This window comes from Anolis carolinensis, chromosome 5 (genome assembly GCF_035594765.1).
Source record: "Anolis carolinensis isolate JA03-04 chromosome 5, rAnoCar3.1.pri, whole genome shotgun sequence".
NCBI lineage: Eukaryota > Metazoa > Chordata > Lepidosauria > Squamata > Dactyloidae > Anolis > Anolis carolinensis.
The window spans coordinates 89,354,565-89,378,551 of record NC_085845.1 but is presented as its reverse complement, the minus strand read 5'-3'; the positions used below and the strand labels follow the sequence as shown (position 1 = coordinate 89,378,551).

Below are 23,987 nucleotides of genomic sequence, written 5' to 3'. Positions count from 1 at the left end.
TAGGTGAAACATTTGCTTTCTGCTGGTTCAGTGTTTGCAATTTTTATTACATGCACAAAATCATTCTAATATTGTAAATTACCTTCAGGCTTTGTGTATAAAGTGTACTGTATATATGTGTGTATGAGTCAGCCTCATGTATCAATTGAGGGCATTTTGGTATGGTCAAAATATGTATTTTCATGTGACCTATGGATAAGTTTAGAGTAAAACTTATGGGCATGTAAAGAAAGGATGTAAAGGATGAAACAAAGGAAAACAATACCAAAGAACTTAGAACATTCCAGTAGGTAACTGTGTTCACCCCAAAGGCAAAATGTTGTATTTGACTGCATAATAGCTGGCACTGTGTAATAGTTGCACCCTCTCCCCCTTTTAGGGCCCCAAAATTATATTTTGAAGCCCTGTGTGTCTGCCCTCTTGGAGCTATGGCGCTTCACTTTCCTTTCCAAAGTGACAGGCACATGCGTGAGTGAAGTCCCGTAGCTGGAAAAATATTTCGCTGCACAATAGTTGCACACCTTTTTTTCAGCCAAAAAGAGATTAAAAGTATGACTGTTACATGGTGAAATATGGTCCATCATGTGAGAAGGAAACAGGCCTGGATGGGGCTAGGATCCACCCCTGACCTCTGCTGCTGCCATTTTCCTGGCCAGATATTTTAAAAATCCAAAAGTTGCACCCTGGTTAATAGAATACCGAGAGTTGCTGCTTTTTTAAAAGTCCTCCTGGGTTGGACTAATCTCTCAAATTTCTTCACTGTCCTCAGAGAAGGAGATGGGTCCTTTTTTGATAAGAGGGCATAATATATACATCTATCTGTGAATAAGTCAACCCATTTGTGGGGGGGGGGGGAGATAGACTAAAATGTCTAGACTTATATATGAGTATGTACAGTATATGAAAATAAGTGAATTTCATATTTAGACTTGGGTTTAAACTGAAAATATCCCAAACATATGTATGCATATGCAAATGCAAGTATTACAAAATTTGTTAAATTCCAAAGTCAAAACAACTTAATGGTCCAAAGTATTTTGGATGGTGGATATTCAACCTGTATATTATTATTCTCCTCCTCCTTGTCCTGCTGTTCTTTTTGGTGCCAAAAGCTGATCCAAAGAGTTTAGGTCAGAATCTAATCTTGGCAAAAGAATTGAGGCAGTTTCCCCCCAGCCATTGTTTTTTGGACATCCGAGTGTGTTTCTTAATTTATCTCTTTCGTATTTTCTTTATTTGGGGACATACACTTTGAGAGTTTCAGAAATTATTAGCAAAAGTTAAGTATGCTTTCAGTCTTGAATCTGCTTTTGTACAAGGGCTATCCACAAAGTAGGTTACGTTTTGGATTTTAAAAAGTATAGGAGAAATCATTTACCATATGCAGCTACAATACTACAATCTCGTGTAATCCCCATTGAAATCTAGGCACGTCTCATATAGATAAATGAGTTTGAAAAGTACTGCTCCAGTAAATTCCCCGTTTGTGTCCTCAGCCCTTCCCCCTTCTCCCTTCCTGCAGCGTAGCCAAAACGCCGCTCTGCCAGCCACGCCCCCATTGTTGGAAACGGGGGAGAGAAGTGGCAAATTTACTGGGACAGACCTTTTCAAACTCATTTATCTATATGAGACGTGCCTAGATTTCAGTGGGGATTACGTGAGATTGTAGTATTGGGATGTGTCTTTCCACTGCATATGGTAAATTATTTCTCCTATACTTTGTCCTTTTTAAAATCCAAAACGTAACCTACTTTGTGGATAGCCCTCGTATTAATAAAAATCTGAAATATTGATCAAAGCAGTTCCATGTGTAGATAATATGATCTGGTTAAAAGCTTGTAATAATTATTTGCAAATACGAATTTACTTGTCATTAATTCATTTTGACCATGGCTAGGCAAAACTGATTTCCATTAGTTGTAATGTCAAGAAGTGTAAAATAATGTCACCCTTTTTGTGCCGTAACTGTAATTTTAAAGACTTCTATGGTTACCAGAGATGTGGTCTCACTGTCTATGCGTGTTTTGCACCATATTTTAAAAACTTGTACCACTGTGATTATCTGTCATCAGAAAGTTAACTTTAGATGATGATGATGATGATGATGATGATGATATCCCGCTTTCCCTCCAAAACTAGGACTGAATGGTTCTCGGTGTAATTTTTAATTATTGGAAATTCATGGTAAACTATATACCTTTAAATCACAGGTTTTGCTTTAGAACTGTTTTGGATCGCCATACATGTTTATCATAGAATGACATGCGATAAGATAAAACCATAACAGAGACAATTTGGTATTGATTAAAGAATACATTAATTTTAATTGAATTATATGATCTAAGTTACCAGTAAAATGGAAACATATTGATTGATATGTATTTTAGACGACTTAACCTCAATGAACTGACTACTAGTCAATGTTATTTCACAAACTGGAAATGGACAATTCAGTTGAATCTATAGATTGATGTCAATAATTGAGGTTTTGTTTCATTTAAAAGCGGAGACAGAAAAAGGATTTGCAGACCATTTAGATCTGGCTGGCTTGCCTCCTCAACCTAAAGGTACTGTCGGTGGGACTCTGACTCCGCCTTCTCCTGACTCCAGAAAGAAAGCCAGAGGAATCAAGAAACTATTTGGAAGGTAACTTTCCTGAATGTCATATGAGAATTCATTAGGTTTCTTACTAGGGTCAAATTTTGGGAAGAAAAGTGTTCACATCAAAAATTCCTGCAACTTTCTGGAACCCTTACTGACACCCCCAGAGCAACATAATGCAGTTTTTGAAAAACCACATAGGTATTTGAGAAATTGTGCAGCTTTACTGTAAATACTTATGCTTTTGTTTATTTAACTATTGCACAACCAAGTGTTATGTAGCAGGAAAAGAAACTCAGGAGGCAGCTTTTGCCAGTTTGAATGTTTCATGGTATTCTTTCTGTGAGCAAAACTGTGCAGTTTCTGGAAAATAATGTATTTTTTGGGCAAGTTGTGCAATTTCCTTAGTGCTTTATTCTAACACCAGGGCTAGTATTTTTGGCTCATTGACTGGCCCTATCCATACTAATAAAAGGAGTAAAGGAAGGGTGCTTACTGGCTCCAACACTCTTTAATCTATATTTGAATGATATAATACTGCTCTCTTGGAGCCAGATTTTTTTCCACCTGCAGTAGGACCCAAGAACATTTCCATTCTATTATGTGCTGATGACATGGTGATAATCTCACTAACCCAAATTGGTTTGAGAAGCCTGCTCTCTAAGCTCGGCACATATTGTTCTAAAGAAAAGCTGAATATCAACCATAACAAAACAAAGCTAATGGTGTTTGGAAAAAGACACTCTCAACACAGATAGTTCATCATGGGTCACCAAATTGAACAATGTCGGAAATTTAAATACCTTGGAATCAGGGTGTTTAAATTCAGTCCAACCCCCTTCTGCCATGCAGGAAAAGAGCAATCAAAGCACCCCTGAACCGTGGGAGGTAAATAGTGATTTGGAAGCAAGGAAGGCAAGTGGGAAAAGATTTGGGCAGCAAGGAAGATGAGGAAAAAAGTCTTTTGGTGGAAAGGGAGGCAGCTTTTGGCAGTGAAGGAGGTGGATGGAGGGGAGGAACAGGAAAGAGGAGTGAAAGCTTGGAGGGGCAGGGGGAGGAGGGAGGAGGATGGGGTGCAGAGCCCCTCAGTATGCTTCACGGAGCCCCAAGGGTTCTGCAGAGCACACTTTAAGAACACTGTTTTAGAGAAAAGAAACAAGAATAACAACAGCAGCAAGAGAGTTGGGGGTCAGATGTACATAATCTCATGGTCCACTCCCCATATTTTATTTCTAGTATTTTGCCTATATCAAAGAGTTCAGAATTTGAGCTTTGAAAGCTATAGACTGGCTTGACCTTGAAAGAGTTTGGAGGTGGCGACAGCCGACAGGGAGCTCTGATGTGGACTGGTCCATGAGGTCACAAAGAGTCCACAACAACTGAACGAGTAAACAACAAAAGTGCTGTTATCTCCATGGCATTTTATTCATGTTGCTCTAGATGTACCATCAGCCTGATGCCGCAGGGATGCATTTACACTCCCATATTTTAAACCTCTTTTTCTCTCTCCTCCTCCTTGGATTTTTCTCAGACTTCGACGGAGTCAGTCTACCACTTTCAATCCAGATGACATGACTGAGACTGAGTTCAAGAGAGGAGGAACAAGAGCAACTGCAGGACCAAGATTGGGCTGGTCAAGAGATCTTGGGCAAACCAACAAGTAAGGCACAAATATTAAGTCAGTGTAGGCAGTAAGTCTAAACATAAAAAATATGGTTTGGTTCAAATACTGATATTGTCAAAATCAAAGAATCTCTGCCTGCCATATCTAAAGTAGAATTATAATTTGTAGATTCCTTTTAAACACATTTCCACCACTGCAAAGGGCTTGTAGACTTGTGGAAATGGAACTGACTCATTTGTGGTGTTTGCCTACCTGTTGATCCAGTTCAGTCCTTTTCAAGAATTTATGTATTTTGATTTTTTTTATAATAGACAAATTCTACATTTTCAAGGAATAAATTATGATTTCACCTTCACTTAATAGAAGCTCAATTTTTTCTGCAGCTCATTTTACAGCATCATACATGTAAAGCCATACTGAGAAAATAGTGTCAGAGGGCACTGAGACCTGTAGTGTGACAAATCTTATTGCTTAGTAATATTTTGTAATGATATTGGGAAGAATATGATGCTTGTAGCTCAGTTGAATGGCATCTGATGAGTTATAACCATGCTTGCATTTCTTTATGCATCCTTGTTTCCTTAAACTTTCAATGTCTCTCCCTTCCACCCCCAAATGATAGCGATTTGGACATGCCGTTTGCTAAATGGACAAAGGAACAAGTCTGTAACTGGCTTCAAGATCAGGGTTTGGGCTCTTACATAGGCAATGGAAAACACTGGATACTCTCTGGTCAGACTCTTCTGCAAGCTTCCCAACCTGATTTGGAAAAGGTAAGGATCTGGAGACAGATATTTCATCATAATTGTGAGAAACTTTTCTTGTAGAATTAAATGTAATCAAACAGTGAACGAAAGAGAAATTAAGGATGCAGGTAGATGCATTCACTTGAAATTGCCCTTTCAATTTTTCATTCTAAAGAAGGCAGTTTATATTTATTTTAATTACCCTATGCAACATGATTTTTGTTCCTGGGTTGTAAAAGTAATTTCTTAATTGATTCTATAAAAAAAGGAAAATGTTTTTAAACCGTGAAAACTATTTTTGCGGGACATCCTGCAGCACATTTTGCTATAGTTTTTCAGTGACTATCTCATTGAGTCTCAACCAATTCAACATAGTTTGTGGCAGCCACAAAAACAAAGTTTCTGGAGTATACCCACTGCTTTGAAAGTAAGTTCTGTACAATTAAATAGGAAATAACACTTTCAAACCAGGAACAGATTTTTTTTTTTGCAAATTTTGTTACATGGTTTTATTCATTGGGATACACTTTAGACTCCTTTCAACACATACAAGAAGATGCTGTTGCTGCCAGCAGTATTTGAAAAAATACTAAAATTAACAGAATAATGTTAAAAGTCAATTTGTATGTTTTAAGAATAACAGACAATTGTTTTAGAGTTAATAACAACACTGTGGAGGGGCATATTAATTTGTCTGTAGCATAAAGTAATGCTGAATGCTTCAGTAATGGAGAAAGGTAAGCAACAGTAAGAAATTTAAAATAATAAAGCTTAAGGATTTGATGGATTTCACTGTCACGACCCAGGCTGCAGAGCACCAATAACCATACACAGAGGCCAGAATCTATCTAATATCTTTATTAAGGAAATATATAAAGTTAATAAAAGCAAGTGTATGAAATAGTCCAGAAGTAGACCTTTCAGGGAAGGTCAAAATTAGTCCAAGAAAACAATGTCCAATATGAAATATTAAGGTCCAAAGTTGTAATCCAATAACCGAAACACTCACTTTGCCAGGCAAAGTGAGGGGAGATGACAAGGTCCTTTAGTCCATGAACTTGAGCAAGGCTAGGAAATAACTTGAAACAAGGCTTGATACAAGGCAACAAGGAACGAGGAGCGAAACAAGGTCCGTGGAATTACTTGGCAAAATCCGGAAAACGAGGCAAGGCTGAGTCCTGGAAAACAAGGCAAGGTCCGTGGAGGTAAACAAGGCTGGAAACGGGAGCGAAGGCTTGGAATCAGGAACAAGGCTTGAAACAGGAACGAGGCTTGGAAACGGAGCGCGCTGTCCACACACAACTTACTCCAGTAGCTGACGAATTGACTCCGCAAGATCCCTTTGTGGGTAAAACACCTAAATAGGGTCTAGTTTTCCCACCAAAGAACAGTTCACTGGGGAACCAGAAACGAAAGCTAATCTCTGAGTCCAGATGCATGACTCCTTAAAGTTTCTCATGGAAAACAGGCTTAATCAGCTAAATTCTTAGCAGCTATCCTAGCACTCCTGCGAGAGGCCGCTTGAACTCCTCTCTGTTGTTTACAAAACTCGTGGCGAGAAAACACAGGAGATTTAGGCTCAGGGCTTGTTTGACAGACTTCTGGAAGACAAATCTCTTGCAGGTGCAAGGTTCCCAGATCTGGCTGGGAAGGTTCCAATTCTGACTGAGACGGTGAAAAACCCAAGTTCTCCTCTTCATCTGGGACTACAGTGCCATGAATGGGACTACGTGGCCCATGACTCATCACACTATCCCCCTCCTCAAGCCCCCTCTCAAACTGGGACTCTCTCCCCGAGGCGCGAGGCCGCGGCTTGGTGGGATAGGTCTGATGGAAGCGGCGGGTTAGATCAGGAGCATGGACTGTGGAAGCGTCTTCCCAAGAGCGTTCCTCGGGGCCAAAACCCACCCAGTCAATGAGATATTGTAGGCGACGGCGGTGAAAGCGAGAATCCAAAATGTCCTGAACCTCAAACTCCTCCTCTCCATCTACCCAAACAGGAGGGGGGGCCGGCCGGTCTGTATCAGGGCGCACACCATCCGCCGGAAGGAGTAGGGAGCGATGGAACACTGGATGAATGCGCATTGAGCGCGGAAGTTGGAGTTTGAAAGTCACGGGGTTAAGTTGCGCCACCACTGGATAGGGGCCAATGAAACGGGCATCTAACTTCCGGCAAGGGCGATGGGAGGGCAAAAAGCGAGTGGACAGAAGAACCCGGTCTCCTACCTTGATTTCGGGGCCCGGCTGGCGATGTTTGTCCGCGTGACGTTTATAGTCCTCCTTGGCTTGGTCTAGTTGCTGGAGCAAGAGTTGTTGCACCGCTGTGAGTTCCTGCAGCCAGTCCTCTGCTGCGGGAACTTCTGAGGTTTCAATGACAGGAGGAAAGAAACGTGGATGGAAGCCGTAGTTTGCAAAGAACGGGGTTTCTTTAGTAGAAGCCTGGACCCCATTGTTGTAGGCAAACTCTGACAACGATAACAGGGAAGCCCAATTGTCCTGTTGGTAGTTCACATAACAGCGGAGGTATTGTTCCAAAGTGGCATTGGTGCGCTCAGTTTGCCCATCTGTTTGGGGATGATGAGCCGAAGATAAACGAGAGTCTATGCCCAATAGTTTTTGTAGTGCTTTCCAGAAACGAGAGGTGAATTGGGACCCACGGTCTGTGACCAAACTCTTGGGCAATCCATGCAATCTGAAAACATGTTGGAGGAATAGATCTGCAGTCTCTTTGGCCGTGGGAAGGCCTTCACAGGGAATGAAATGGGCTAACTTGGTGAAAAGGTCCACCACCACTAGGATTGTGGTGAATCCACAGGAAGGTGGTAGATCAGTGATAAAATCCGCAGAGATTATTTCCCATGGGTGGGATGGGGTAGGGAGGGGATGCAGAAGCCCTGAGGGCTTCTCCCTTCTTGTCTTGGAGCGCTGACATACTGGGCAGGTGTTGACATATTTTTCCACATCCTTGCGGATCTTGGGCCACCAGAAATCTCTTAGGATCAAATGCATAGTTTTGAATAGTCCGAAATGCCCTGCTGGCTTGCAGTCATGACACAGACGAAGTGCCTTTTCTCTGCCCGGTCCTGGGGGGATGTAAACATGATTTCTATAGCAAAGTAGCCCATCCTTAAGCGAAAAGGGAAAATGTAGTCCTTGGCGAAGTTGGTCCTGTGCCCAGGCATCTACTTGCTGGCTGGCCCTGATTTCCTGAGCACAAAGGGGCCCTGGAGTAGAGGGAGTTGATTCAATGGGAGTGGATTTGGTGTTTCCCACTGTGAGCGTGGCAAAGTTCTCGGGTTGTAGCAGCTGAGATTCAAAGGTCTCCTTGCGCCCTGCAGCGTATTCCGGTTTTCGTGACAGAGCATCTGCTTGCTTGGTCTGGGCTGGGGTTACATAATGAATTTGGAAGTTAAAACGTTCAAAGAATAAAGCCCAGCGTTGTTGCCTCTGATTTAGCTTGCGGGCAGTTCTTAGATGCTCTAGATTCCGATGATCAGTATGGACTTCAATGGGAAATTTGGCCCCTTCTAACCAATGTCTCCAAGTATCAAAGGCTGCCTTTATGGCCAATAGTTCCTTTTCCCAAATGGTGTAGTTTCTCTCTGGTGCGGTCAATTGACGGGAATAAAAGGCACAAGGATGAAGATGATCTCCCACCGGTTGTAGGAGTACAGCCCCAATTGCCACATCGGAGGCGTCCGCCTGCACGACAAAAAGGGTTTCAAGATCTGGATGCTGAAGGATTGGCTGGGACGTGAATAATTTCTTTAGTTGCTGGAACCCTTTCTCTGCTTGATCTGTCCAGCGGAAGGGCTGTTTCCCACGGATGCAGCTGGTGATTGGGTCAGACCAGCGGGCAAAGTCTGGAATGAACTTGCGATAGTAGTTCGCGAACCCCAAGAATCGTTGCACCTCTTTCTTGTTGGTGGGCGCCCGCCATTCCAATACTGCTGAAACCTTTGCCGGGTCCATGGAGAGCCCTAGTGGCGAGACGCGGTACCCCAGGAAATCTACCTCTTGTAGATCAAAAGCACATTTTTCCAGCTTGGCATAAAGTCCATGATCTCGCAATCGTTGTAACACCATTCTGACGTGGTTCTCATGTTCTGATTGTGATCTAGAAAACACCAAAAAATCGTCCAGGTAGATGATCAAGAACCGATCTAGATAATCCTGAAAGATGTCATTGACAAAATGTTGGAACGTTGCGGGAGCTCCACATAATCCATAATTCATAACTCGGGACTCGAATAATCCGAATTTAGTCTGGAAGGCGGTCTTCCACTCGTCCCCTTCTCTGATGCGAACTAGATTATACGCCCCCCGAAGATCCAGCTTGGTGTAGACCTTGGCTCCTCGAAGTCGGTCTAGTAGGTCCGAGATTAAGGGCAGGGGATAGCTGTTCCACTTAGTGATATTGTTCAATGCTCTATAGTCCACCACCAAGCGTAATTCCCCGGATTTCTTTTTCACAAACATCACTGGGGAAGCGGCTGGGGATTGAGAGGGTCTGATGAATCCCTTGCGAAGGTTTGACTCTATAAACTCCCTGAGAGCTTCTTGCTCCGGTTCAGTCAGGGAGTAGAGATGTCCTCGCGGGATCGGGGCCCCCTCCACCAAGTCAATGGCACAGTCATAAGGTCTATGTGGGGGTAATCTCTCGGCCTCTTTTTCATTGAATACATCCCAATATTCTGAGTACTTCTTGGGCAAGGTGATAATGGGTTCAGTGTCTGTGGCATGGCAGACCTTGGCTACAAGGCAATGGTTTTGGCAATATTTTGAAGCAAACTGCAGTTCTCTGTTGGACCAGGAGATGCTTGGGTCGTGAAGTGTCAGCCATGGAATTCCCAAAATCACAGGGAAATGGGGAACCTCGGTAACAAAGAAGGAAATCTCTTCCATATGTTCCCTTATCCACATTCTGGTGGGTTCCGACCACTGGCTTACGGGACCCGTCTTGAGGGGGCGGCCATCGATGGCTTGCACCACACGGGCATTCTTGAAGTCATGGTATTGTAATCCTAGAGAGTCGGCATACTCTCTATCAATGAAATTGTTTGTGGCTCCTGAGTCTATCATGGCATGGACCATGACTGGCCCCTTTTTTGCTGACCACAAGGTGACCACTAGAAGAAATAGGACCCCGGTTGGCGGCTCTTGAGTGGGTTTTTTGACCGGGTTGGCGAGCCTCTCTACGCCCGGTCGCTGGCTTCCCCCGCCGGCTGTGCGCCAGCCGCCTCAGACGCCTTCGTCTCCGTGGAGGACGCCGCCGCCAGACGGGCGGCGGGCTTCCCTTTGGCTGGGCACTCTCTGGCGAAGTGGCCCCCGTTCCCGCAGTACCAACAGAGATTTAGGCGTTGGCGGCGGGCCTTCTCGGCGGCATCTAACCTGGGACGCACATTGCCCAACTGCATCGGCACCTCCTCGCTCCCCCTGGGGTATGGGGCTGGTGGTGGGGGTCTCCATACTGGACGCGGCTGGACGCTGGTGGGAGCGGGAGGTTTCACCCCAGCTCTACCGCTCTGGCCTCGGACCCATTGTTTTCTGTTGGCAAGCATGACTTCAGCTCGTAAACATTGATCAATGAGTGCTTCAAGAGAGTGGGGGGGATCCACCTTGGAAATTTCCTCCAACATCTCGATGTTGAGACCCTCCCGAAATTGTCCTCTGAGGGCTATATCATTCCATCCGGTGCTGTGGGCCAGCACTCGGAACTCGGCTATGTACTGGGACAAGGGTCTGTCCCCCTGAGAGAGGCGCCGGAGTTTATGGCCGGCTGCCTCCAAATTGTCTTCGATCCCCCAAGTCGCCTTAATGTGATCCAAGAAGTGTTGCGCTGATCTTAGGTGTGGGGAAACTTGGTCGAACAGTGCCGTCGCCCAGTTGGCCGCTGGCCCGTCTAAAAGGCTGTAGATCCACGCCACTTTGATGTCTTCTTGGGGAAACTCGGCATTGCGGGCCTCTAGATAAGCCTGGCATTGGCGACGGAAAACATGAACCTTAGAAGCTTCTCCAGAAAACTTGGTTGGCAACGCCAGGGCCGGGAGACAGATTCCGCGTTCCTTCAATCCCTTTATTTCTCCCTCCTGCGCATTGAGCTTATCACGGATGCGATCCACTTCCTCCTTGTCGATGGTGTAGCTGAGTGGCTGGCCTCCCGGTCCGGCTCCGGTAGACATTCTGGCCTAGGTTAATTGGTGCTTAGGGTGGCGGAGTGAAACTGTCACGACCCAGGCTGCAGAGCACCAATAACCATACACAGAGGTCAGAATCTATCTAATATCTTTATTAAGGAAATATATAAAGTTAATAAAAGCAAGTGTATGAAATAGTCCAGAAGTAGACCTTTCAGGGAAGGTCAAAATTAGTCCAAGAAAACAATGTCCAATATGAAATATTAAGGTCCAAAGTTGTAATCCAATAACCGAAACACTCACTTTGCCAGGCAAAGTGAGGGGAGATGACAAGGTCCTTTAGTCCATGAACTTGAGCAAGGCTAGGAAATAACTTGAAACAAGGCTTGATACAAGGCAACAAGGAACGAGGAGCGAAACAAGGTCCGTGGAATTACTTGGCAAAATCCGGAAAACGAGGCAAGGCTGAGTCCTGGAAAACAAGGCAAGGTCCGTGGAGGTAAACAAGGCTGGAAACGGGAGCGAAGGCTTGGAATCAGGAACAAGGCTTGAAACAGGAACGAGGCTTGGAAACGGAGCGCGCTGTCCACACACAACTTACTCCAGTAGCTGACGAATTGACTCCGCAAGATCCCTTTGTGGGTAAAACACCTAAATAGGGTCTAGTTTTCCCACCAAAGAACAGTTCACTGGGGAACCAGAAACGAAAGCTAATCTCTGAGTCCAGATGCATGACTCCTTAAAGTTTCTCATGGAAAACAGGCTTAATCAGCTAAATTCTTAGCAGCTATCCTAGCACTCCTGCGAGAGGCCGCTTGAACTCCTCTCTGTTGTTTACAAAACTCGTGGCGAGAAAACACAGGAGATTTAGGCTCAGGGCTTGTTTGACAGACTTCTGGAAGACAAATCTCTTGCAGGTGCAAGGTTCCCAGATCTGGCTGGGAAGGTTCCAATTCTGACTGAGACGGTGAAAAACCCAAGTTCTCCTCTTCATCTGGGACTACAGTGCCATGAATGGGACTACGTGGCCCATGACTCATCACATTCACTCACAGTTTTCAAAGCATTGTGCAGAGAATTTATTTCAAACTTTGTATTTTCTGTTTAATGAAATTTTGGCGAACCTGTAATGAACTGGGATTGGTTTAAGCCCATTGAAGTTCATGTGAGGGATTAAAGTCCTGGCTATTATAATGGTTTGCTCTAAGGTGAAGTTTGGATCCAAACCATTTAATAAGGCATAATGGTTGAAATAGCTATTTTTAATAAAATAAATTCATTATCACCTTTTCTCCCAATGTGGAATCCAACACGTTAAAAATACTTCTAAATTTTGCATTGTCATTTTAAAAAATCTTCACTAATTGAAAGATTGGGTACGTAACATGGAAATTAAAAGTGCAGATCCTCCTTTTTGTCTTCACCAGACATGTCTGTGAATGTAGTTACAGTGAAATAAAGCTTTCTCCCCAAGATCTCAAAAGCATGAGTACATGGTGTCCCTAAGTCACGAGCAGTACTTTTTAATTTGTGGAAGCAAAGCAGGAGCCAGTGAAGCTATTGTAAGAAGGGAGTTAGGTATTCCCTATAAAGAGCACTGGTTGGTAGTTTACCTATAGCATTTTGGGCCCATTGAAAACTGGGTGTTACAAAAGTCAAAACAGGAGGCACTCCAATTTTTGGAAATTAATATAAATTGTCTAATTGATTTTATTTTTATAAAGGTGCCCAGTGAAGTTGTCTATTATCTGCATTTCAGCATCAAATTTTTGCTTGAATACAACTCTTTTTTTTAAAAAAAAGCATTTTTGTTGTTGTTGTCTCTATGTAGGAACTTGGAATAAAGCACCCACTGCATCGGAAAAAACTTCAGCTTGCCCTGCAGGCATTAGGGTCAGAAGAAGAGAACAGCCATGGGAAACTGGATTACAACTGGGTCACAAGTAAGTTTTTCCTTCCCTTGTTTGCCACGTTATGTTGATCTCGTGAGTAGCTCACACACATATGTGTATCTTCAAAAACTTGAAGAGCGACTTGGGTGTATAAAGACAGTATTGCACATGTTTTTTATGTGCAGGATTGTGAGTTAAAGAAGGGTTTGAAATTCTGTGACAAAGTAATGTGAGTGCATAGAAACTGCAGTGTTATTGTTAGTATAAAATTGCAACATTGCCTGATTTTACCTTTATAAAGATTTCTGCTGATGCCTTCTGTGGTCTCAACTGCATATTTCAGCAAAAAATAATATGTTTGAACGTGTTGTCATTTAGTGTTTCTTTAAAATAGAACTGTTTGTTTAATGTTTTTTAAGCTTCTGTAATAGGGTTTTAGTGTACTTTGTTCTTAACATGATGTGAGCTGCTATCCTATCAAAGGAGAAAGGCAGGTTATAAATTCAATAAATAAATGATCTGTTCATGGAGTCAGTGTGCAGTGGAAACCTCCCACTGTGAGTTCGTGATTCCTTGTAAAATTAATAAATACTGGAACAGCTTTCTGTTTCTTCTTGAATTGCTTGTTCACTGCATCAGTGAACCAGGCATTAGAAATATATATCTATATATTCAGGAGTAACTGTGTTTACCATGCAGCAAATACAACAAAACCCCAAACCCACAAACAGCAATGCCATTCTTGCTCCAAAACATAAAATGCATTATGCAAGACTTCGAAGCTTCGCCGGCTTCTTTATCAGGCAAAGATGTTAAAAATTATACAGGAGAGAAACGATGTTGACGATGTTAGAGTTGCATGGCCTGTCTGAAATGTTGTGAGTTAAGATGATCTGGAGGGATTTCACTTCCCTAATTGGCCTTGTGTGGAGTACGGATATAAAGCAATAGCTGGATCTCAAGAGAAGTTACTTTTCTGTTGCTAATGGAGTTGACATTTTAATACTTGCCTTTTATTGCATAATCACCAGTCTTCTTTATTTGCAGGATGGTTGGATGATATTGGACTGCCTCAGTATAAGACACAGTTTGATGAAGGAAAAGTCGATGGGCGAATGCTTCATTATATGACAATTGTAAGCAAAAATAAATTAATTAAACTTTGGTTTTCATGCCTTGGCCTTCTCTCCTTTACCAAAGCTTTTTGCCCTCATTTTCCCATCCAACTTGCCTGCAATCTTGGCTCATCCGGTTTTAGAAAAGAGTTTTCCTGCTCTCTTCTCTGAAAATAAACCTTTTTATTCTTACATATTGTCTCCAAGATTGTGTGCATTGTGCCGCTTTTAGCAGCTCTCTCTTCTTAAAGTTTCCCTTCTCCACAAATCCTTTTACTTCCATGTCTGTCTGTCCTTGGCACATAATTATCAGAACACTGTATTTGTAGGCTTTTGTTTAAAGTATTTAATCTGTATTCAGAAGCACATTAGTAAACAGTATTAGGTATCCTTTTCTGTAAGAACTGTACATGGTTATTCTGTACTTTTCACACGTTTTCATAAAAGTAGTATATGATTTTTATTTTCATATTAGAGGACCTCAGTCAATACAATTACACACACCCCTCCGTTTATGGGTTTGATTTTCATGGGTTTGATTAGTCATGAATTTGATTAAAATGTTCTCTTTAGGAATCTCTAAATCTTTAAATTCTGTGGTCAACTTCTGCCTATAGAGTTGTGCTGGAAGAACTAGAGATTCCTGGAGAAGTATTCATTGTGGTAAAAAAAAAAATAGGGACACAGGACTCTTGCAGAAGCAGGAAAAAATGCAGTTTTCCCACCTTTGCAGGATTATGCATCTCTAACCTCAGCAGACATGGAGGACTCACTGTACATGATCATATTCCAGCTTTCCTTTTAGCTGTACTTTCTGTACTCATGCTGTACTCTAGTTGGGAATAGCAACTGGATTTGGGCCAGTCTTTACTTTTATCGTTAAGTATCTCATTAAATACATGGCCAACATCCTCCTCTGACCTTTGCATGGTTTGACAGTTTCCCCATCTTTTTGCCTGGAGCTTTCCAAACATCTTTAGGGCACAGAAGCAGCATCCAGTTTACTGCTAGATTAATCTTAGTGACATACAGGAGGGTTTTAATGAATTCAAATTCAGTTTTTAGCCTCTCCTTTTTAATCACACTGAACTGTGCTTAACAGGTGCAACTTAAACCCATAATGAATAATATCAGGCATAAATTAGACAACTAAGCTTTTAATTTTAAGGAATTTCCAGTTTAATGGTTTGTTAGGGCTTGGTCTTGCAAGAATAAAAATACTATTTTAATGGTGTCCCTTATATGTATTGTGCTGCTCATAAAATTGAAATATTCTGTTATATACGAAGCAACAATATAAGTTGACTGTAGTAGTTGCATTGTTCACATAAATTTCTTATAGTAAATTGCTCTTTTTTATGCTTGGTTAGTTTTCCATGTATATTTCCTCCCTCTCCCCTGATAATAATAAAGAAGCCAATAATTGTTCCATATCATACTTTCCAATGTGTATTTTGTGTATTTCTGTTGCCAATGGCTGGTTTCTTTTTCTGTTCCTTTTCTGCAGGATGACTTACTATCTTTGAAAGTTGTGAGTGTCCTCCACCACCTGAGCATCAAGCGTGCCATCCAAGTCCTACGGATAAATAACTTTGAGCCCAACTGTCTGCGCAGAAGACCTTCCGATGAGGTAATCTATTCTAGTACAGATACATGTTACTGATATGTCACAACGAATGATAAGACAGGCAGTGCAAGTGTGTATTTTCTTCAGGTTTCTCATCTGGAGACTTTTGCCTAGTCTTGAGAAACTTGACCCCATCCCTAAACTCAGCGTTTCTCAACCTGGGGGTCGGGACCTCTGGAGTAGGGTCACAAGGAGGTGTCAAAGGGGTCACCAAAGACCATCAGAAAACATATATTTCTGATAGTCTTAGGAACCCCTTTGGCAGAGAAGGCTGAAGATCTCTTTGCCTTTTTTTCTCTTACCTTTTGGAAACAGATGGTGAATCCTCTCACCAAAATCTCAATTTGCCCAATTCTATCATTGGTGGGGTTCAAGGCGTTCTTTGATTGTAGGTGAGCTATAAATCCTAGCAACTACAACTCCCAGATGTCAAGATCTATTTTCCCCGAACTCCACCAGTGTTCACATTTGCACATATTGAGTATTGGTGCCAAGTTTGGTGTAGATATGGTTGACCTTTTCTGAAAATATTAGTTACCCTACATTTTGATGATAATGTAGATAGTAGGACCAGCTAGTTCATTTTCCAGCTCTTCTTGAACAATATTGCTTAAGAGTGAAGGTGAATAATGGAATTTCTTCATAGCTCTCCATTTCAGTAACCCTTGGTTATGGAAATCCAACATAGACTTCTCCATAATATAGTTTTCTGTGTCCAAATGTTTTTTTAAAAAATGCAGGAAACCATACATATGCTTTGTGCACTAATAGCAGTTAGAGATGTATTTATTCATTAATTGAATTTATATTCCAACTTTTTCTCAAAGTGAGATTCAAAATGCTTGAATTGGATGGTATGTTGGATGCCACCAGTGTAGGAATCTGCAAATGTGTACAGTACAATCCCCATATTTTCAAGGGATAGATTCCAAAATCTGTAGATACCTGAAACCATGGATAGTGGTGAATGCTATGTTTTGACAATACAGTGGGACCTGGGTACCAACTGGAGGCTGGTTCCAGGATCCACTGTGGGGACTGAAAATCTAAGGACTGTTAAGTCTCATTATGTTCAGTAGCATAGTAAAAAAAGTGTGCTTTATATAAAACGGTAAAATCAAGATCTACTTTTGAAGTTTTTTTGGTGGGTAATGAATCTGTGGATACAGTATTTGTGGCTACAGGGGGCCAGCTGCATTGGGCCGGAAGTATACCATAAAATCGAAATGCACTGGAAGACTTAGAGAGACCCACAAACACTTATCGGGGGTGGTAGTATCGGTGACAGATTGCTGACTAAACTCTCTGCTTAAATACCTCATTTTATGAGGAATCTACCACTTCCTTTGGCAATCTTTTCCCACTTTTGAACACTTCTCACTGTTACGAAGGTTCTAATAACATTTAAATGTGCTTCCTTGTCATTTACACGTGTTAGTTCTAGTTCTTTCCTCTGGGTCTTCCCAATTACTCCTACCTAAGGTGGGTTTTTTTTTTCTCAAAGAGCACTTTTGATCTTTCTTAAAGTTGGGAGAAGAATGTGAGTTAAAGGCTTTCAGTGCCTTTCCCCCAATTACTCATTCACCTATCTGTTTGAAAATAAGGCTCTGCTAAATATTAACCTCAGTCAAATATTAAACTGTTTGGTTTGAAGGTGGACAATGTGTAGAATTAGAATGAATAAACAAAGAAAAATGTATTTACTTTACTCATGTTCTTCATTTTTTATCACCCTCTCACAAATTTTATCTTGCCATTCTGGATGCAGTCCAACTGCTAATATTGCCAGCCTCCCCAGTACCTTTCTAAACATTTAACTTCTACATCATCCTAATGCTGCAAATACAACTGGTCCATGTTTTAAATTTACCAGGCTTAACCTTTTTTTGAAATGAGTGAGTTTGAGGGCATTTTATTTGATAAAGATGGCTTTTGGATAGTGTGTGTTTTTTTTAACTAGAGCCAAGCTACCTTTTTGGTCACCTAAGCTAATGAATAGGGTTGCTGTATTTGAAATTGAAGGGTCTACCGAAAGAGGTGGCCATTTATAGGACAATATCAGTTTTGTGTTTGTAGATTTTTCTTCTTTTCCTTTCTCTTCCTCCTCTTGCAAATAATCCCTTCAGGTATTCAACCCCCTAAGATATGTTTGAAGGTAGAGAAGTCAAATAATATAAAAACTATAGAGAATTGTATGAGGGTTATCCAGAAAGCAGATTACGTTTTGGAATTAAAATGAACAAGTATAGGAGAAAACATTTACCATATGCAGTTGAAAGCCACACCCAAATACCACATCTCATGTAGTCGCCATTCAAATCTAAGCACTTACCATAGTGATGAATGAACTTTGCAACTCCTTCCCCACTAAATTCTGCCACTTGCGTCCTCAACCAGCCGGTCACCCCTTCCTGCAGCTGCGCAGCATCGCCAAAACGCTGTGTTGCCAGCCACGCCCCCATTGTTGGAAACAAGTGGTTGAGGATGCAAGTGGCAGAATTTAGTGGGGAAGGAGTTGCAAAGCTCATTCATCACTATGGTAAGTACTTAGATTTGAATGGCGACTACGTGAGATGTGGTCTTTGGGTGTGGCTTTCAACTGCATATGGTAATTTTTTTCTCCTATACTTTGTTCATTTTTAATTCCAAAACATAATCTATTTTCTGGATAGCCCTCGTAAACTGAAAAGTAATTGTGTTGACAATATAGTTGTTATGTCTGAATTAAATGTGGTTCTTCTTGGTAGAATAACTTCACACCATCAGAGGTTTCCCAGTGGACCAATCATCGGGTGATGGAGTGGCTGCGTTCCGTTGATCTTGCAGAATACGCTCCTAATTTGAGAGGGAGCGGTGTTCATGGTGGGCTAATGGTAAGCATGGGCCATTTTATATTGCTTTAAGACACAATCTGTAGACAACATTGGGAAAAGATAGATGCTTAAAAATTGTTCTTGAGTGTGGATCTCTAGAAGTCACAGGAATTCCACCATAAGTATTTCATAACTATTGGATCCTACATCAGAAGCTACGGTGGTTAACTGCAATGATGTAGCTACATTGCTAACATTATACAACCATGTTAGTGAACTGCAACAGTGCACAACAAGGCACTGTGAAGTATGCCCTATTAGCAATGGGGACACATTGTTCATCCAGACATAATTGTGGAATTGGGACTGTTGCACTGTAGCCATTCTGCTGGCTCCTCATGTCCAATGGACTCAGTGGTGTATCTATATTTCCTTCACATGAATCTTGTGAAACAGTGCAATTCAACTTTACGTGTTCATAAGGTTTTTTTCATGGTGTAACTTCCCAATGGGCTACTGGCCATAATTTTCTTGTACTCGCTGCCTCATTGTGATGTGTGAATGATCCTGATTTTTGGAATGGTGTAAAGTTTCTTAGTCAAAATATGAATCTGTTTTCATTTCTGAAGGTTTTGGAACCTCGCTTCAATGTAGAGACCATGGCGCAGCTACTGAACATCCCTCCAAACAAGACACTGCTGAGGCGGCACTTGGCAACTCACTTTAATTTGTTGATTGGGCAAGAAGCTCAGCTGCAAAAACGTGAAGCAATGGAATCTCCAGATTATGTCCTCTTAACAGCTACGGCCAAAATAAAGGTATGCTCAGTGCTTTGGGATTATAATTATGTAACCCAGTCTTCAGTGATATTTCAGAATGTGGTTTCATTTTGGGTTTTTTTAAGAACTAATGAAAAATGAAGAGATCAAGTAGTCGATCTGGTTTCCTTTAGTCTCTAGTTCAACAAGAACCTGTAGCCCTCCAGATCTTGTTGAACTCCATTTTCCATGAGCCATAGCCAGCATGGCACTGGGGAGTCATAATAAGTAGTTTATCAACATCTGAAGGACCAAACTCCCACACTATAGGTAGCTTTCTAGCTTTTGTTAAAGAAAGCATGGTTTTGGTAAACAATGGGTAAAGGGTTACCATTAGTCTCCCATATGGCATCACAATGTACTGGTCTCATTTCACCTTTTCCTATATTTATTTATTTATTTATTTATTTACAGTATTTTTATTCTGCCCTTCTCACCCCGAAGGGAACTCAGGGTGGATCACAATGCATGGCAAACATTCATTGCCATTAGACATATGACATATATAGATAGACACAGAGGCAATTTAACATTCCAGCTTCTGGTTTCATGAGGGAATGCTTGATTCTGGCCACAGGGAGAGATGCCGCTTCACCATCCACTTGTGACACCGAGTCCTTGACGGAGTACTTCCTCATTCTTTTGCACGCTACTGGAAAGTTTTATGATGTCGTAAATTTGTTAAATTAGCCTCCCCGCATAAAGTGGTACCTAAATTTTCTACTCGACAGATGCAACTGTTTTTTGGGCTGCATAGCTCAACAGCAAGCTAGACTATTTAATGGTTGGGAGCTCACTCCGACCCGGGCTGGCTTTGAATTCATGACCTCTCGGTCAATAGTGATTTATTGCAGCTGGCTACTAACTAGCTGCGCCACAGCCCGGTATATCTTTATCAATGGTTATTTCACATCTTTATGAAATCATATATTTCTCCTTCTAGTTCTGTTTAAGTAATAAGCTATTTATATACATTGAATCTAGATAATATGTTTTATAATGCTTAGATTCTGTTTCTTCAGACACGTCACAGTCTTTGAAATGCGTTGTAACTATCGAAGAATACATTTCAAAATAATGTTTTATGAGACTGTTTCAATTATGTCCTCATTGTAAATGTCACTACAATTTGATTTTTCTCTTTTAGCCAAAGAAACTCGCTTTTAGTAATTTTGGAAATTTAAGAAAGAAGAAGCAGGATGTTGGGGAAGAGTACGTGTGCCCAATGGAATTGGGACAGGCATCAGGGATTGGATCAAAGAAAGGGTTTAAGACAGGCCTAGATATGAGAGTGTATGATGATGAGGACCTGGACAGACTGGAGCAGGTAAGGGTCAGTACAATTTAATTTTCATGTAGTGTTATGTTGAAAAAAAAAATGATAGCTTTGTGTTTTCTGTCCATTAATTCTCTCCTCTCTTGATATTACGTGTTCTTCAGTTTGAATTTAATAAGCAGTCCTGTACTGTGTCAATTCTGTAAGTTTCTGACTCTTGATAAGCCTGTTTAGGAATTGTTAGTGTGCACTCAGATTTTGACTTTTAATCAACAGGAGAATTAAAAATTCCTAGCAGTCAAATTCATTGATGTTACTGAAGGGTTTTTTTATATTGTCAATGTCTTTTTCACATGTAAAATGGGAGTGGGGAACTTTTCCCCCTCTAACTGAGGTTGTACTCTTTCCTGTCATTCTTGATGATGGTCAGCTACATGCTGCTAATGGTAGTTGGAAGTCTAACATGTGCTTAAGATGGTATCCACTAGATTATCCTATGTTCTTGTCACAAGAACCCTGAAATAGGTTGTCCCTATTTAAGTAGATTCACTGACCTTCTTGTGCCAATAGTGTCAGTGCCAATTTACTGCTTCAGAAAAGATCTTCTGGAATATATCTTCTTATTTTATATTATACTAGCTGTGCCCGGCCACGCGTTGCTGTGGCGTTGTCTGGTGGTGTCTGTATTTTATAGGCAGTGTGGAAGAGGCCTAAGTGAGGCCTAACTTTGCCTGTCCCCTGGGCTGAGTGGGTTGCTAGGAGACCAAGTGGGCAGAGCTTAGCCTTCTAACTGGCAGCAATTGGATAAAAACAATTATTCCTCTTCTTCTAATTAGGACTTTATTTTTCCAACCTAGAGGCACGGATGAGGGGTTGTGCTGTCAATTTTCGAGGTTGGGGGGTGTTTAATTTTGTTGTTTTGTAGGTCGCCAGGATTCCATCACTCTTTTATATATATAGATGACGCTACCTAATATTTTTGTGTGAATGTTTTGATCAACAGTTTGCTCTGCAGCTTCTTTATGGTTCTGCTTGCTGTGATTCATTGTTTGTGTGATTTTCACTCCTACTCCACCTGTTGTGTCTTCTGCTTATTTGATGTCCACACAAAGCGAGCAAGCCACAAGGGCAAAAATGCAAGCACACATTTCTGGATTTCTCAAATAGCAGTAGAAACTATGAAGTTGGCTAAGAAAAGTGAGCCACCAACTTGTCTAATTCTATTTGAATCTTCTGAGAACCTTGCCATCTCGCTCAAACATTGGATAAGGCTATATAGTATAGAATTTAGCTATTTTGTAATTCTTCTGTAATTAAGAAATGCTCTTGTTCCTGTATTACATAATAATGTTTACAAGTCGACTGGATGGATTTATATACATAATTATTACCATATTGTTTATTCTTACAGATGGAAGATTCAGAAGGTACCGTGAGGCAAATAGGGGCATTCTCTGAAGGCATCAACAACCTGACTGTAAGCTCTTCAAGAATTAATTTCATGTATAGATTCTTCTGATTTGGCTAGTCCTCTTGTCTTAAGAGCTTCCTCAGTAGCATCTTGTAGAGCAGGCAGATTGGAGACTGTGTGATTCACTATTTGATCTTTGACAATCTCTTGACCATTCTTGATTTAGCATGGGACCTAATAGGGCTCTGCCAGGTTGGAAACAGCTGCTTCTCACTCAGTTGAAAATAGACCTAAATCTGTGTTGCAGCCTTAAATCTCATGTAACACTGCACCTGGGATATTCCATCCTTTGCACAGTACATTTCACATAGCCTTATGATAGATAATAAGGCTGACCCAGATAGTCTAGCCTCTAAGCACTTGATATTAAAGTGCTATGCGTGCACAGATCTGATTGCACACACCTTCCTTAAGAGACTTTTGTTAAATGATTATAGCAACAGGGACTAAGAGGCCTGCAATAGCAAAAGTGCAAAGTGATCTTCATTACCATGATTATTAAATTCAATATTTTCAATAATTGGAAAATGGTATTGCAAAAATATATGCTCAAGGCAATTAAAGATCTGTGGAACTGTAGCTCATTTCAAATGCAGCCATAAGGCTATACAATTCTAAGCAAGATATGTTAGTAACTTTTCAGATATATAGCTTATATCCCAGTCTTTACTATTTTGGTTATATTATTTTTTTACCTTTTGTATCTCAAAGAGCTACATAATTAGCAATCCTCTCTTTTAGAGGAGAGAAGCTTCACATGCTAGCAGACACATAAATATCTTTTAACTTACTTTTTGTGGATAATGTATAACATTGTCAAACTTCAAATATTGGACAAGTCAACTGTTGAACCAGTTGTTCTTTGATCAGATTGACTAGTTGATGGATGGTATTTTTATCTTGACCAAAAATGCTCTTTGAGCAATTTGCATACAATCACATTTTGAAAATGACAGCCCTTACCAGCCAGTTTACAATCTAAAAAGACACATAACATAGAACAGGGATGAGGAGGAAAATAGTACTGGGGCCGTTGGAGTGATCTTATACTTTTCTATCACTTCACCCTCTGCTTCAGCCTCCTGTGGTGACATCTGAGGAAAACAAGATGGACGGAATAGTTCTCACCACATTATCCTCTCTGGGTATAATAGGTCTAGGGATGTCCAGTGTTGTCTACAAGGACCTCAATTTCTGAGACTATTTGGGAATCATTTCAAACAGATCCCATCACATAACATTTTCCCCATCCTGTCAGTATTCCATCGGAATCTGTCTGCAAAGCCTCACAGAAATTGATACAAGGATGACATTCAACTCTGTCACTCGTTTCCACCTGCTACTTTCCACCTGTGGTGGTCTGGATGAGGGAAAACAAATTGAAATTGAATCCAGACAAAACAGAGGTACTCCTGATCAGTCGCAAGGCCGAACAGGATATAGGGTTATAGCCTGTGCAGAGTTACACTCCCCCTGAAGATGCAAGTTTGCAGCTTGGGAGTTCTCCTGGACTCATCGCTGAGCCTGGAACCCCAGGTTTTGGCGGTGGCCAGGTGAGCATTCTCACAATTAAAACTTGTGCATCAGTTGCGCCCGTACCTTGGGAAGTCTGACTTGGCCATGGTAGTCCACACTCTGGTTACATCCCGAATGGACTACTGCAGTGCACTCTACGTGGGGTTGCCTTTGAAGACTGCTCGGAAGCTTCAAATAGTCCAATGATGGCAGCCAGATTGCTCACCGTACCACTCTGAATTGTGCTCGGTAGCAAATTGGTAGTCAGTGGAGTTGACGTAACGGGGGGTTGTATTCTCCCTGTACGCTACATATAGGGAGTATACAACTCCCCGTTATGTCAGCTCCATTG

General features: G+C 41.4%; 1 protein-coding gene across 16 annotated transcripts in view; it reads left to right on the top strand.

Moving 5' to 3' along the window:
• The window catches only part of ppfibp1 (PPFIA binding protein 1), a 164,496-nt gene that overhangs the window by 135,636 nt on the left and 4,873 nt on the right, over window positions 1-23,987 (top strand). For 8 of the 16 annotated variants that reach the window (XM_062981750.1, XM_062981754.1, XM_016993970.2 and 5 more), the window contains 10 exons: window positions 2,505-2,646; window positions 4,133-4,261; window positions 4,848-4,998; window positions 12,940-13,051; window positions 14,048-14,136; window positions 15,623-15,745; window positions 18,490-18,615; window positions 19,185-19,373; window positions 20,521-20,706; window positions 22,061-22,126. In XM_062981750.1, coding sequence (XP_062837820.1) covers window positions 2,505-2,646; window positions 4,133-4,261; window positions 4,848-4,998; window positions 12,940-13,051; window positions 14,048-14,136; window positions 15,623-15,745; window positions 18,490-18,615; window positions 19,185-19,373; window positions 20,521-20,706; window positions 22,061-22,126 — 1,313 coding nt within the window. The remainder of the gene's footprint in view (window positions 1-2,504; window positions 2,647-4,132; window positions 4,262-4,847; window positions 4,999-12,939; window positions 13,052-14,047; window positions 14,137-15,622; window positions 15,746-18,489; window positions 18,616-19,184; window positions 19,374-20,520; window positions 20,707-22,060; window positions 22,127-23,987) is intronic. The other 8 variants (XM_062981753.1, XM_062981762.1, XM_062981758.1 and 5 more) reach the window with 1 other exon arrangement.